The 15040-nt window shown below is 34.4% G+C and overlaps 1 protein-coding gene across 1 annotated transcript; it reads left to right on the top strand.

The window, feature by feature from the left end:
• Positions 1–9971: 9971 nt before the first annotated feature.
• On the top strand, positions 9972–14360 carry RGS21 (regulator of G protein signaling 21). Its single transcript, XM_015818644.1, has 3 exons — positions 9972–10113; positions 11799–11965; positions 14157–14360. The coding sequence occupies exons 1-3, from the start codon at positions 9972–9974 to the stop codon at positions 14358–14360; spliced, it is 513 nt and encodes a 170-aa protein (XP_015674130.1).
• The last annotated feature ends 680 nt before the right edge of the window (positions 14361–15040 follow it).

Here is a 15040-nt window from a genome sequence, read left to right as displayed (position 1 = left end):
CCATGCTGTTTGGGAGAGTAAATAGAGAATATTAGAAAATGAGAGAGTCCATGGGGTATTGGGAATAAAGGGAAAAGATTGAACTCAGTCCTTGTGAATTTAATCTCACACACAGCTTTCTTCAGCTCTTCCATAACTTGCATGCAGTTCCAAAAGACTGCCCCCCAAAGAGGTACTTCTGAACTGAAATGTTCTAGTGGGTAATGCTTCCAGCTATTTTTCAATGGACATGGTTGAGAATTTACTTAAATTTACAGTATTGTTACTTACTTAAAGCTCTAAATGACTTTTAGTTTAATATTTGAAGTCACATATTCCCAAGTATGGAATAGTCTCTGTGTATAACTGATGATAATTTTACAGTCTTTGCAAAGCCAAGTCAAAATTCTTTTTTAATTTACATGATGATTTTAATAAAATATAATATGAATGTCTATTAGCCAATTCTATATTTGCTATTCTTCATTCATTATAATTAGTGTTGCTTATTGTCTTATTGAACAGCACTATTATGCTCATTACCGATATATTTGCTCTGCATACTAAGGAAGCCAAGGCTGTAAGAATGACAAGTGGCTGGAAAATCAATCAATAAATCATATAAAATATTTTGCATGATGGAACCTAAAAAAACTTAAATGAGAACCCAATGCACAATAATCTTAGATAGGCCCCACTGAATTGAATGGGACATATTTCTATATAAACAGATATATGATTATTGATGATGATTATTATTATAATGATTCTCTTATTAATTTCAATTTATATGCTGGACTTCATCAAAGAATCAGCCTTCCAACTGCAATAATCATTCAGCAAATAAAGCACAAAATCAGTGGAGCATTTTTAATAATAAAAACAAGCACTTCGACCCATTGAGACACATTAAAATTATTTAAAAATACAATAGAAAATGTTACCAAATCCATACATTGCTTTTTGGTGTATATGTAGTACTCTAAGGTTTACACAAAGTGCTCAAAGCAATCTTGAAACCCTGCACTTTCAAAGTTCCCAAAAACTGAGTGAAGAAGCACTTCTTAAGCTGTTAACAAAGCTGAATGTACTGAATGTACAATATACTGAGGGCAATACAAATAAGACTTTGAGTTTTGAAATATTTTTCTACCTATCTGGCAAAGTCAAACTCCTATGGCCCTCAGTGCTATATGCGGAATGTATTGTAAGGTGTAGTTGACAAGGAAGATATTTTAGCTGTTTCACAGATATTTGTGGGGAAGGAACTAGTAGCCAAGTCCCATATCCTAAACTTATTTTGGGAAAGATAGAGAAGAATCCATTAACTTCTTTATTGTTTCTTACTATATAAATACATGCTTTCACTGCATACTGCCATAAAATAATGTGTTCTACCTCAATTGCAAATCAAAGAGAAGTCACTGACTTAATGTCCGAGCAAACTTCTACTTCCTAGACACATCTGTCTGGTCACTATAGGAAACTGAATACTGGATTAGATTAAACTTTCAATTTGTATTGATTGGTTGGTTGATCAGTTTTATTCAATTTGTATACTTCACAACTCTGGTCATTTTAGAAGAAAATATTTTCCTGTGTCAAGTGCACAGATATGCAGCAGCAACAAAAAGGGTACTCTGCAGATTTCTCTCAATCATCAAAAGAAGAAAAAAAATCCAGCCCAAGTATGACAAATCCTCAAATTAAAAATAGCAGAAAAATCTCAAGTGGTCCAGATATGACAAATGAATGAGAGGCGTTGTTAGTCTCTGATTGATTGGAGTGCTGTGACTTGATAACTTCCAAACCCCTTTATAATGTAACAAATGAGAGCTATTCAGGCATAATTGACAAATTAAGAAGAAGCCATTCCCAGTCTCTTAGAAAATGACATTTTGTGGTAATTTGCAGGTGCCCTGGCAGAAACTATTTTAATGTTTCAGCAATTGAATAGAATTTTTCTCTCTCTCTCTTTATTTCTGTCTCTGTCAAACGTGATAGTTTCAAGTCATAACCAAATTCAGGATAGTGAAGATTTTTCTTGTATGGGCTGGTAGGGGAGAGAGATTGATAGGCAGACTATGGAAGTGATGAATAAAAAATGGAAACAATTCCCTCAGAATTGGCAGAAAGAGGAAATTTCCTTAATGGAAGATTTGGTGCTGATGAGAAAAAGATGTGACATACAAACTTGGCAGCCTACCATTTTAATGGAAGACGCTGTCCAGTGCTGAAATAAAATTCAGCTTGTTCTCTGTTTAGCATTTGCTTATAAAATAAAGATGGAATGCCATCCTGTTCTTTGCCACTTGTAACACACTATTATCCCAGTCACTGATACGAATTGATAAAACAACTCATCTCATCTCCAAAGAAAGAAAAAGCATTAGATGAAAAAAACATTGTAGACAACAATTGCATAGCATTTTCTATCATACTGATCGTCAATTTGTTCATCAAGTCAAGTTGATGTACAAGAGACAACATACTGAGTGGGTTGAGGAAATACTATGATTTGTTACACTATACTGACACTGAAAGAAAATTCAGGAATCTGCACAGGTAATTGAAGGAATTCGTACTTCGGACTGAAAAGTTGGGAGTTACAATTTTAGCAGACTGAGCTGGACTACTCTGAATGAATAATCTAATTATTACCAAACAGTAATAATTGTAATAATTTACAGTAATAATTTACTGTAAAGCAGATTGAAGCAAGTAAGTCTTTGGGTCATAACAAAAAATAAAGAATGGTCTAAACGTATGTGTGTATGTACGTATTCAATTTATATATATTATTGAATTACTATTCAACAAACATCAAAACTATATTTTAAAAAGACCCTTATCCATCTCCAAACTTTATCTCTAATTTCCTATACACTTCATAAATTGTGGCTTCACAGCTGTAGTATTATTTTGCACAAACATTAGCATGTTCACTACTGTCTTTCATCTTCTGGAACCTAAGGCATTATACACTGCTGAAAATACAAGAAATGGTAACCCTATGATTGTGCATTCACAAGAGACCTAAGACAGGAAGGGAAGATTCATAATTTCAGAAACTGCTTAATTGAAGTACCTCCATTTTCCACATTGTTTGCTGCTATTAAAATAACAGTGAAGCTCCACTTCCAGGGGAGAAGGAGTTTGTTTCCAGCCTATTTAGGATGGAAAATTTGGGATTTTTTTCCCTGAGGACAAACAGAGTCTACGTACCTAAGGTTTGTTTTTATTTCCTCCTTCCTTCCTTTTTTTTTTTTTTTTGGTAGCATGCTGCTATCCCATGCTGGTCAAGTTAGCAGATGTGGTCTGTTTCTTCTTCTTGCTAATCTCTTATACTCTTATACTCTTATATCTCTTTTAGGGCTCAAGGTTAAGTGAGGAATTTCTTTCGCTGATTCATTTAATTTAGTTTGTCACAGCTAAATAGTAGGGTGCATAAGATTATTGGGTTTACCTTTCACTCATTTTATTCTGCATTAAAATTGGCTGGGCATCAAGGGGAAATAACCAACATCTCTTACAATATGTTTTCCTCAGATGAGGAACACCTGCTTTAGGCCTAGCAGCAGACAGAGGCTTTACTATGTTTGGCTTATAGGATGTAAATAGAATGCACAACACAAGCACAGGGCCAGATTACCTGGTGATGTCAATCAAGCTTTCTGGGTAATCTCTAATAATAGCCTTTGGAAGTGGATGATGTTATATTCCATGAAATATCAGAGACATGTTTAGACCCTTTAGTAAATTCTGTATAAACCTATCAATCAAGTGTTGCTCCTACTTTTCCATTCTTTTTGATCATGAATACTATATTGAGCATTTTTGTTTTGATATTGGAGAAAAACAAAATGGAGATGCTTACAACATGTCATACATTCATATGACATGAGACACTTCATCAAGTATATCCAGCTAACAGCCACCTCTTAGGAAATATGATTTTCTTCTGTTTAGGAACAAAAAGAATAAAATAAGGGTGCTACACCACTGATATGTTAAATATATTGTTTCTGTATGTGTTTGTGTACATGTGCATATGTGTTGCATTACATATACATATATACCAATAACCTTAAAAAGGCTTGTACAAGTGATGTTATAGGGTTAAGAACAGGATTATAAATAGGGTTGGGGTTATTGTTAAGTTCCCAAACCTGATTATTAAAAAAGTAGGATCTTCAGCTGTAAAGTATGAAACATAGGAAAACTGTGTCACCTTTCCTGGGTAAAGCAGACAGGAAACATGACTAGATCAGCTAAATCTACTTTATTGAAAGGCTATATTAACAGAATATTGGAAGTCTGAAGTACAAGCTTCCTGCTTTCCACTTGCAACTGCTTACTTTATTAGAACAGATCCTTCCTCAATTTCTTTCTCTGAAGGTTAATTGACTGTGGGTTCTTACCCTTCTTAGCTGATTGTTTCCTAGGTAGCATCTCTTCTTCTCTTTCCTCAAGGTCCCCCTTCCATGTTGTGAATCACACCAAGGTCCCTCATTCCATTCTTAAGCAGAATTTTGATGGGAGACACTTTTTCTACCTTAGCCCATTCCCAATACCACCTGTTTTCCCATCCATCATGGGGGGGGGGAATCCTACTAGGGTTGAAAATACATCTGGAAGCCTCAAGGCCATGTGCAGTCCCTGGAAGCTCTGAATGAGCCTCTGCAGACCTCCAAAACATTTACCAACATTGGATATTCAGCTCAACAGTTATTAATAAAACTCACTTACTTCTCACTCTGTTTAAAGTAACAGAGCAAAATTCTGTTTTTCCATTTATTTTCCCCCACATACAGGATCTATCCCATTCCCATTGCATGCAAAACTGTAAAACTTCTTGTTGCAAGAAGAATTTTCTATTCATGTATCCTCAGAGTTCTAGGATAAAACTGGTACCATGAGCTGTTTATCAAACCACTTTCAAATTGGTCTGCCTGCATGCCTGAAATTACTATGGGTCTACCCAAAGCGAGTCTGTCCTTCTCTCCTGTTTTTCAGGTTACTAGATTTTGAGGGATATTACCTAGTTGGGATATACTTTTCCAGAGGTTCCAAATCCAAGTTTGGTGGAGAGAAAATAGAAAAACAGGGACCAAAAAAATGGAACATTTAGGCACTGTAGAGGGTAGCAGGCAAAAAGGAACTTTTAAAACTGCAAACATGGTACGGGACATTTTAGGTATCAGTACAAAGTGGAACCCTAGATTTTGGCCAAAAAGTTTCACTCTAGCAGTGCTATTGATTGCATCTTCTGCTTAGCCACTGACCATATGAAGCACATGATTTGAACCACTTCCTATGGAGATTGCCCTTTCAGAGTAATGTGTAAAATGTGTAAAATCTTCAGTACAATATTATTTTCCTTTGGTTTATTATTTAATTTCCTGCTTTTTTTCCTCCCTAAAGTATTCTCCATCCTTCATTTTCTTCACTCTTAAATATTCCACGAGTGTCTTCATCTGTTCTGATTATTAGACAGGATAATCACTACTCTATTTTGAATCTTGTTAATATCCAAATCCATCTAAAATAATCTACTTTTATTGCATCAAACTATTTGTTATTGTTATGTCTATGATTAAGAAAATATTATTTTAGAAATATTATAGATGTTGAATACCAGTCTGAAAACTGTTGTTTAATTATAGGTATACTAATTATGATATTCCTCCTCTCACATTATCTATTTCTCACAGAATCAACCAAAAAACAAAAACTACTGCTACCTGTGACAGGTGGCACAGTGAAACATGCCAATAAAGTGAGTTATTTTTTTAAAAAAAGTTTTTTGATTTCTTTTCTTGAAAAAAAAGGAAAGGAGATGCTATATATGATGTAAAATTGTTGTCTCCTAAGTAGCTATCTAAAACAAGCTGAAATTCTTTCTTAATTTTTCTTCATTTGAAAACATCATCACTAAAAATGATACACTGTAAAAAGACTAGAAGAGCAATAGTAATAGCACGTAGACATACATATCATTTCATAGTGCTTCACAGTCCTCTCTAAGCAGTTTACAGAGTCAGCATTTTGCCCCCAATGATCTGGGTCCTCATTTTACCAACCTCAGAAGAATGGAAGGCTGAGTCAACCTTGAACCAGTCAGGATCGAACTCTTGGCAGTGAGCAGTGAATTAGCCTGCAATGCTGCATTCTAACCACGGCGCCACCACAGCTTGTAGGTGGTGCAGAGGTTAGAATGCAGTATTGCAGGTTGTATGGACTTTTTGCTGAAAGAAGAAAAGACTGAAATGATCATTTATAGATTAGGGACTGGAAAGGGTTGAAGGTAAGATGGCAATTACTTAATAAAAAGGGCAGAAGTCAAATTTCTATGCTTTCCTTTTTTGACTTCTTTTTTTCCTTATTTCCTACCTTTTATCCTTTTCTTTTTTTCTTTTCATTTTCTATGCATTTAGCATATTTTAAAATTGTAATAAAAGCATTTTTTAAAAAGGAAAAAAGAAAAAGTCATCACTACCCCAATATTTATTTTTGAACATTGCACTTTTTCCCCTAAACAATACCATTTCATACTCAATGTATTCCCTTCAGATAAATTGAGATTCTGAGGAGTGACTATTCTCTGTTCTCTGTTTTTTTAACAATAAATTATCTTCCATTTTATACAGCCAGACAATTTTGCAAAAGGGGCGTTGGGATCCATTGCAAACTGTGTGTTTCAAATAAAAACTAAACCCTTTAGTTGGCAAAAAAAATGTTGCAGTGAAGGCTCAGAGAGTGGTACAAGTGGAAACTATGCAAAACTGAGATCTATTTGCAATAATCAGATTATAATAAATTCAATCTTTTATTGCATATCACGGTTTTAATCTGTCTTGGTATGTGCATGTATACATTATCCAAACATATACAGCATAATGTATTATTATTTATTTTTATGTTATTTTTATTTTATATTAAGAGCATAACAGTGGTTAGAATGCAATATTGTAGGCTAACTCTGCATTCCCACTGCCAGCTCAATCCAGCTCAATGCAGGCTAATTCTGCCCACTGCCAGCAGTTCGATTTTCACTGGCTCAAGGATGACTCAGACTTCCATCCTTTCAAGGTTGGTAAAATGAGGACCCATACTGGGGGCAATATGCTGATTCTGTAAACCACTGTAAAGCTCTATGAAGTGGTATATAAGTCTAAGTGCTATTATATTTTAACTCTGTTCACTGCTAAGAGGTGCTTGTATGATATGGTCAGCCATTTAAATTGAACAAACAGAAAAACAAATAAGCTTCTGCACTTCAAAATTTTCCTGATTTTTTTTTTTTGGGGGGGGGGGAGAGGAAAAAGAATGCAGCATGTGATTATCTATAGTTTGATCTTTCTTTTATATTTGCTTTTCACCTTTTTAGCCTAACTTTCCTAAATGTTTTGCAAATTATTCACAATTTTAAAAATGCACTTGACTAAGTATAGAAAATTGCCTTCTGATGAAACAGGAAGTCATTTTGCTGAAGATTGGCTGGAAGCTGCATGAAGTGTGAAGCCTTTTTGAAGATACAATGATAGAAAAAGATGGATTGGAAATTCTTTTCCAATGTTTTTCATTCAGTCTACATACATACATAGTAATTTTTGCTTATGGAGAAGTGCCTTTTCACCCCTACTATCATGTAGATCAGCATGGATTCATTCTAACATGAAAAGTATATGCTCAGTCACTGAATTATGCCATTTCCTTATTCATAGAATCAAGAAAAAAAATTGAGTGCACAAAAAAATAATGTAGAGGAATACTGTGAATGGATGAAGTCCTACATAGGCTCCTGCCACATCCATGGCAAAATGAAGCACTCTCAGGGGTAGGAAGGTGATGTGATCTATAAACAGAGCATTTTTAAGAAACTGAGAGGTATTTCTGGAATGCCCCACCTCTAAAACCACCATTATCACCACCACCAAAATAATAATAATAATAATAATAATAATAATAATAATAATAATAATAACAACAACAACAACAACAACAACAACAACAACAACAACAACAACAACAACAACAACCATGTTGCTATTGTTTTGGTGCAGTTAAAAATATTATGCCATTTTTTTAATTACTTCTCTTTTTTGGATCAGTTCGGTTTTCTAAAGAATTGCAATGTTATTTATCATTTTATTGTCCTGTATTCTGGTGTATTGAAGCTATCATGCGTTTGAATACTGCCTTACTATTCGAGGAGACAGGGCAGGTTAAAACAGATTTAGTTCTAATGCAAGAGTGATCTTCACAGTGCCCTTTGTTCTGCTGTCTTCTAAGAAGTTTGGGGACCTATTAATAATAAACATTGCTTCCTAGGGAATAGGCTACTTAAAAAAATTGATAGCTGAACTATTGTAGCAGACATTGAAATAGATTAACAGCTCTTCCTTGGAAACACCGCATGGACAAAGACTACTGTAATAAATGTGTTGTAGGTATCGGTGGGATTGTGAATAACTCTTCAGATTCTTGGAAATTCTCTGTCTGCACCTGGTGGTACATATATCAAAGCTCAAGGGACTCTTTCTTTGAAGAAGAAAAAAGCACTTGAAATTATTAACCACCTTGGAAAAGATCTCATTTTGCCCTGACAAGATCCTAGATTTAGATAAATCTGACCTGAACTGGACTATATTGAATTAATTAGATTTTTGGAGTTGGAGTAAGAAGACAAGTTTTTCTTTTCTTTTTATTTTATTTATTTTTTCCTGACACAGAGAGGAAACTAAACTAGATTTTAACAGAGAGGGATTCTGTTGCTGCTTTTTTAACAAACATTTAATCAAAGTCTTGTTGAGAACCAAAACTGGGAAGCAATTTTTTTAAAGCAGTAAATGTAAAGGATTAAGACAAAGCCCATTTATTACCCAGTGTTACCATGATAACCTTGTCAACAGCTCTACTTCTCACTAGCAAAAGAATCATATGAATTAATGACTGCAGCCCGCTCAGTGTTGAGAGAGCATAGAGCAATTCCGTGCTGAAACATCACTAATACATTTCCTTCTATTCTTTTTCCTCTTGATCAGCTAATCAAGACTCTCTCCTGAATAGGTAATCTGGATATTATACTAAATTACATGATGCCTTTATTTGTGAAAAAAAATGGTTTTGCAATCATTTCACATGACACAAACATTACATTTTTCTTTTTTCTTTTTTTTCCTTCTAATGTTAGGGAATCTATGCCTATCCAAATATATATCAAATTGGGTTTAATGGGCTTTATTCCAAGGTAAATCAGCATGTAGAACAAAATTTTCACTAAAAGCAGTAATAAGAACTAAATTAGAGCAGAAACAGTGAAAAATAGAAAAAAATAATAGAGAAAACTAAGTAAGAGAACAAAACTGAAAAAAGAAAGATATGAAAATACACAGATAGTAGCTTCTGGTGTTCTTTACAGTAGTTATAAGAATAGTTATATTTTAACCTCTTTCTCTCTAAAGTTATATCATGACTTTCTTCTTTCTGTCTTTCTGTCTATCTTTCTATCCTGTCTAATCGCCAAGCCATAAATCATAAGTTTTTTTTTAAAAAAAGTACAAAAAAAGTGCATAAGGGGATTCCAATCACCAATAAAATTGATGTTTTCTTTTCTCTAATCAAAGAAGTCATTTTATCCATCTCAGCTAATGTTTTCAATTTGACCAACCATTCTTCCATGGTGGCAAAAATGTGTTGTATTGAGATATTTTATAGTTAATTAAAAGTTGCTTGCAGACCTGCACTGGAGAATCCTTATAATTAATAAATATAGATAACTAATTATAACTAAATATCATTGGGTATTCAGGAGAAAGCAAAGAAAAAGGAAAAAGCAGTTTTGCTGATGTCAAAAGCCAAAGGAAATCCAGTGGAACATCCACAGCTTTAACGTTGTGCTTCTGCTCTGGTTCTTCTTGCTTTAGTGAAGTATACTGCGTGCAGGGGGGAAAAACAAGAGGCAAGAATGGTATCTTAATTTAGGTCCCATGAGCTGTGAGGAAATAACTGAAAGCAAAGTACTACATGTTCACAAAGATAATATTAAGAGCAAGTGTTGTTTCCACAGATCATCCCCAAGGGAAAGAATGTCATGGATGGAATCTGTGGATACACTTTTGGCTAACAAAGGTGAGATTCTATTCTATTCTATTCTATTCTATTCTATTCTATTCTATTCTATTCTACTGTATGTTCTGTTCTGTTCTGTTCTGTTCTACTCTACTCTGTTCTATTTACTGTTCTGTTCTATTCTATTACACTACACTCATCATATATTTTATCATATTTCTATTTTTCCATTCAAGAAATCCAAGGAACTATATATATATATATATATTTCCAAACCTGATCTACACAGCTATTCTTCTCCTCCCTGATGTTACTAACCAGTAGACCCACAAAGACTTAATTAATGTCACTTTGCAGACCAGAGTAAATCACTGTCTTTTAATTATACAAAAACAAAATTTATGAGGTAGCACAAAAAACTCCACAAGAGCCTAAATAATTATATACAAATGTTTCCTGTCATAAAAATAAGTCCTAATAAAGGAACTCCAATATCTAATTCAGATTATACCTAGAGAAAAACCCTTCAGTCCCAAAGGACGTGGATGAATTATTTTGCACATACCACAGATATCCCAAATTGCTGATGCAATATCTCCAAGTCAAAAACTGCTGAGCTGACTGATCAAAGAAAAAAACAAATATTCTAAAGCAGAACAAGTGAATCATTTCAGATCTTACTTAGACCAAATAAGGAAGTAGAAATATCCTGCAATTCTCTGGATAGCCCTGCAATAACTTCCCAAATTATATATACAGGTCGTCTAGATCCAGGGCCAATGACACTTCAGCAACTCATGGCACACTGATCACACAAGGACACTAGGGTGTAAATAGACAGTGAAGGATGGTCGGTTTGAATTATTTGTATCAGTATGTTACTCTGAGAAGTTAACATAGAATTAAAAACAAAACAAGGTAAACAATAAACATAAAACAACCACAATCATGTAATATAAAACAGCACAGAAGTCAAAGCTACAACAAATTCAAAATCTTGAACTAATTTACTTTGTGTCCCCTTTTTATCTATCACGCTGCCTGTTGTTTTTTTTTTGTTTTGTTTAAGACTGTGTTTCTCAACCTTAGCAACTTTAAGATATGTGGTCTTCAACTCCCAGAATTCCCCAGCCCTTTCCCTTTGATCAGGCACCGCTTTGATCAGAAGAGGGGTGTGTGTGTGTGTGTGTGTGTGTGTGTGTGTGTGTGTGTGTGTGTGAGAGAGAGAGAGAGAGAGAGAGAGAGAGAGAGAGAGAGAGATGAATATGTTCAAAATCCCTTTGAAAATGGTCTCTCTGCAGAAGGCAGGCTTTGGCCCTTCCAATGGTGCTGACCTACAGCACCCAACATCCCTCATACTTGGCAGATTGGCTGTGACTGATGAAATTTAAAATAATTTGTGTTATCAGTCAATGGGAAAAGTTTAGTGGTTGTCTAGCCTTTGCCTAATGAGCTAATCCTTGTAAAATAGTCATGATGGTTTTGTTTGAGCCCTTGATCTAAATGGTAAAATTCACCCTCCAGAATGGCATGTGAAAAGGCCACTAACTCTTATTAATCACTCACCAGAATGGAGACAAGTTAAGTGTCATGTTTTGGCATGACTGGCTCATACTCATAAAATATAATCATTGGTTCTCCTCCAATAAAAGTCAATGAAATAATTCTTATAGTTTTCATTGTATTGAATGATTTTCACACCAAGAAGTTGCTTATGTCTCCCCATTCTTATTTTGGTTTTTCAGATGGCCTGGATGCATTCAGAGCTTTCCTGAAATCAGAATTCAGTGAAGAAAATATTGAATTTTGGCTCGCTTGTGAGGACTTCAAGAAAACAACGTCAGCAGCTAAAATTGCTTCAAAAGCCCAAAGGATTTACTCTGAATTTATCCAAGCTGATGCACCACAGGAGGTAACCCAGTTGTGGATGACTTAAAACACATGTTTCTATTTACAAAAGAAAAAGAATGAATATCTTTATCAGTTTGGATATATACATTTGATTTTTATGCATGATTATGATCATGTTGCTCATATCAAATGGTGAGATGATCAAAGAAGCCACTTATTGTGGCTATCCATATGTATTGATGGATGATGTCTGATAGTTCAATCTAAAAATAAGAACAACGATTATGAGCATTAGGGTATATCTTCTTTGGATGAATGACTGTTCAGGTTTATAAAAGCTACTAGAAGTTGTTCACCAAGTGGGTCAGCAAAGTAGAGGTATCTTTCAGCTCTTCTAGAGGAAGCATTCTGTAAAAAGACTGACTTGGATATGTCCCTTACGGTAGATAACTATTTTCTGTTTTTTAATCTCCCTTTTGAGAAAGGCTCCAGAGCAGATGGTTAAATTAGTATTACAGTTGAAAGAGGTTTTCAACCTGGGTTCAAGTCTGATTTGAGGATGGAAGCAGCCATGGTTGCCTAGCAATAACTGGACTTCTATGGAATTAACTTTGAGGATCTAATATGATACAGGATTTGGTGATGATACCATGCATGCATAGATTAAAAACTTTGGAACCACTTACAATATGAATTTTGGCCCACAATCTTCAGCATGATTAACCGAAACTAGATGAAAAAAAAAATAGTTGAAATATCCAAAAGTAATCATTGCACAAAGCATAATATTGGTTGTGTTCCATACAACTGAAATTCAGATATTGTTCCCAGAGTATACAGAAAACAAATTATCATTGAAAACAATCCAATAAGTCCATTTTACATGAGTTAGATTACTGTTATTTTTAGCCTGGTATTGTCTAATCAAATAATATACCACCAGCTATCACTCATCCTTTTTTGATGACAATATTCAGAATCCCCAGGGTTCAGGGAAAAGGGCCTTCATATGAAATATTACATTAAAATTGGTCAGGGATTGTGATAATTATAATTCAAACATTTGGTAGATGCCAAGTTGATGAATCAGACTATAACATTTTCCAATAGTCCAGAGGGAAAAATGCATTGGCAGGCCTTTGCAGCAGAAGACAATGAGAAAATTAAAATATTCAAAAGCAGCACATTCACAAGTAACAAGAGTTGAGGAAAGCAAACCCTGCTTATCATCTTGAAACAGATCAATAAAACAAAATATTCACAATTCAGTTAACAGCCTAAAAAAAACAATAGTTTTAGACGTATAGTATATATTGCATAAATCTTGCATCACTAGTGTAAGTTCTCCTGTTCCAAAAAGCATTCATTAAAGCATTTTATAATTCTTCATACCTTTCTTGGCTTTGATTTCTAGTTTAATGGTCAGTTTGATTATTTTACTGATGGATGTAAGGGAATTAAGTATCTAAACATGTAGAGCCAGGTTCATTTGATTTTCTATTTAAAAACATATTGTTCAACCTGGTTTCCCATTTTTATACATGACTTAGGTCTGTTGACAGTTGGGTGCAATACAACCAATTATCCCATGATGATAGTAAGCTGATTCAATCAAATGGTCTCATTTCTGCTTCTCTTTGTGAACTTCCAAGAGGAATAGGACATATGATTTTGGAAACAAAATGCTAAAATCTTCAGATTCACTCTAAGAATTTTAATGTTCATAAAAGTTCAGTGATTAAACAGGTAGAGTGACAAAGATAAGGTCTGCAGCTGTCAGATCAAGTTATAATTGGAGTAGGGATAACAGCTTTCTAAAAAAAAGAGAGAAGGAATATATGTTTTTATTGAACACGGGAAAATCTAATTCCTAAAGCTTTCTATATTAGAAGGTTGGGGTTATTTTTTAATTACCTTAAATGTATACACACTGAAATTCAATAAATCAAATATTAGCCAGGTGAGAAAAAGAATGACACCAATACGTATTGAGCATGAAAATTCTGGAGTGCTCATCATCTTATTTACCAGAAAACCTGTTGCTGTTTTGGTGTTGTTATTGTGATAAATGGCTTTGGGGAGTAGGAAACCAAATTAAAATTAGTAGTCAATATTTTAGTAACAAAAGTCTGACCTTCCTGCTGCTTTGCATCAAAGAGTGTATTTTGGGATATGATTCAAATTTTATTTGCTTTTGGCTCCCAGACAACATTTCATATATCCAGTAGAATAAGCAATTTTTTTTCCTGCAGATAAACATTGACTTCAATACCAGAGACCACATCATGCAAGCTATTTCGAAACCAGCTCTCAACTGTTTTGATGATGCTCAAAAATTAATCCACAGTCTCATGGCCAAAGATTCATTCCCACGGTTTCTGAAGTCAGAAGCTTATACAGAACTGGTAAATAAGGAACTGAAAAAAAGTCAAAAAAGGTGGCTGCCGTTTTTGTAAAAGCTCAAGCTCAAAAGAAGTTTGCCATCTCTATGTTGATGGCTAGCACTAATAGAATTATTTGGAAATTGAAAGCTCAGGTTTTACAACATGGAATTTGGCTTTTTTTAAAAAAAAAAATGCAATACATACTAATTAAGTTATTTTCGCATTGTGTCGAATCTCTGAGTTTTCCATTACAGGGAATGTGGATATTTTTTTTTTTTTAAATGTCTTACTAAAAGCTTCATGTGACAGAACTCAAATGTGAGTCTGTTGCATTTTGCTTTTGGCTAAGACTAAACAAGATCATAACAAATTATGTCATCTTCTTCCAGTTTGTTGTCTCATTTACTTAACTGTAAATATTTAGTAGAGAGCCAGCTTAGTGTAGTGGTTAAGGCACCAGGCAAACCACTTCTGGAGTCAATACTGACATGAAGACACAATATCTATTTCCATATCTAGACTGTGACCATAGTACACGGAGAGGTAAAAGTCTAATCTGTTGTGTGATTCCCTTTTGTTTTTGAAAAAAAAGGTCCTTTTTAAAGCCACATAAATTACCTCTACCAATATCAACCAATGGTGACTTCTTTTGGAAAGTGCCTGTACAGGAAAGGAGAGAAAGAGCTTGGAATAGAGGGCGCACAGAAGAAATTGAACATCCTCACCTGTGTATAGAGCGACCCTGTACTTAT

Source organism: Protobothrops mucrosquamatus, unplaced genomic scaffold (genome assembly GCF_001527695.2).
Source record: "Protobothrops mucrosquamatus isolate PMUCROS unplaced genomic scaffold, P.Mucros_1.0 scaffold774, whole genome shotgun sequence".
Classification (NCBI taxonomy): domain Eukaryota; kingdom Metazoa; phylum Chordata; class Lepidosauria; order Squamata; family Viperidae; genus Protobothrops; species Protobothrops mucrosquamatus.
Note: the sequence above shows the minus strand (reverse complement) of the source record. Positions and strands in the feature narration are given on the sequence as shown.

What these genes read in the sequence shown, in the direction of transcription:
- RGS21 (XM_015818644.1), top strand. Translation starts at nt 9,972, where the DNA reads ATGAGCTGTGAGGAAATAACTGAAAGCAAAGTACTACATGTTCACAAA. An exon ending in TACACTTTTGGCTAACAAAG is followed by an intron (nt 10,114 to 11,798) that starts GTGAGATTCTAT and finishes TTGGTTTTTCAG; the next exon opens with ATGGCCTGGATGCATTCAGA. An exon ending in AAGCTGATGCACCACAGGAG is followed by an intron (nt 11,966 to 14,156) that starts GTAACCCAGTTG and finishes TTTTTCCTGCAG; the next exon opens with ATAAACATTGACTTCAATAC.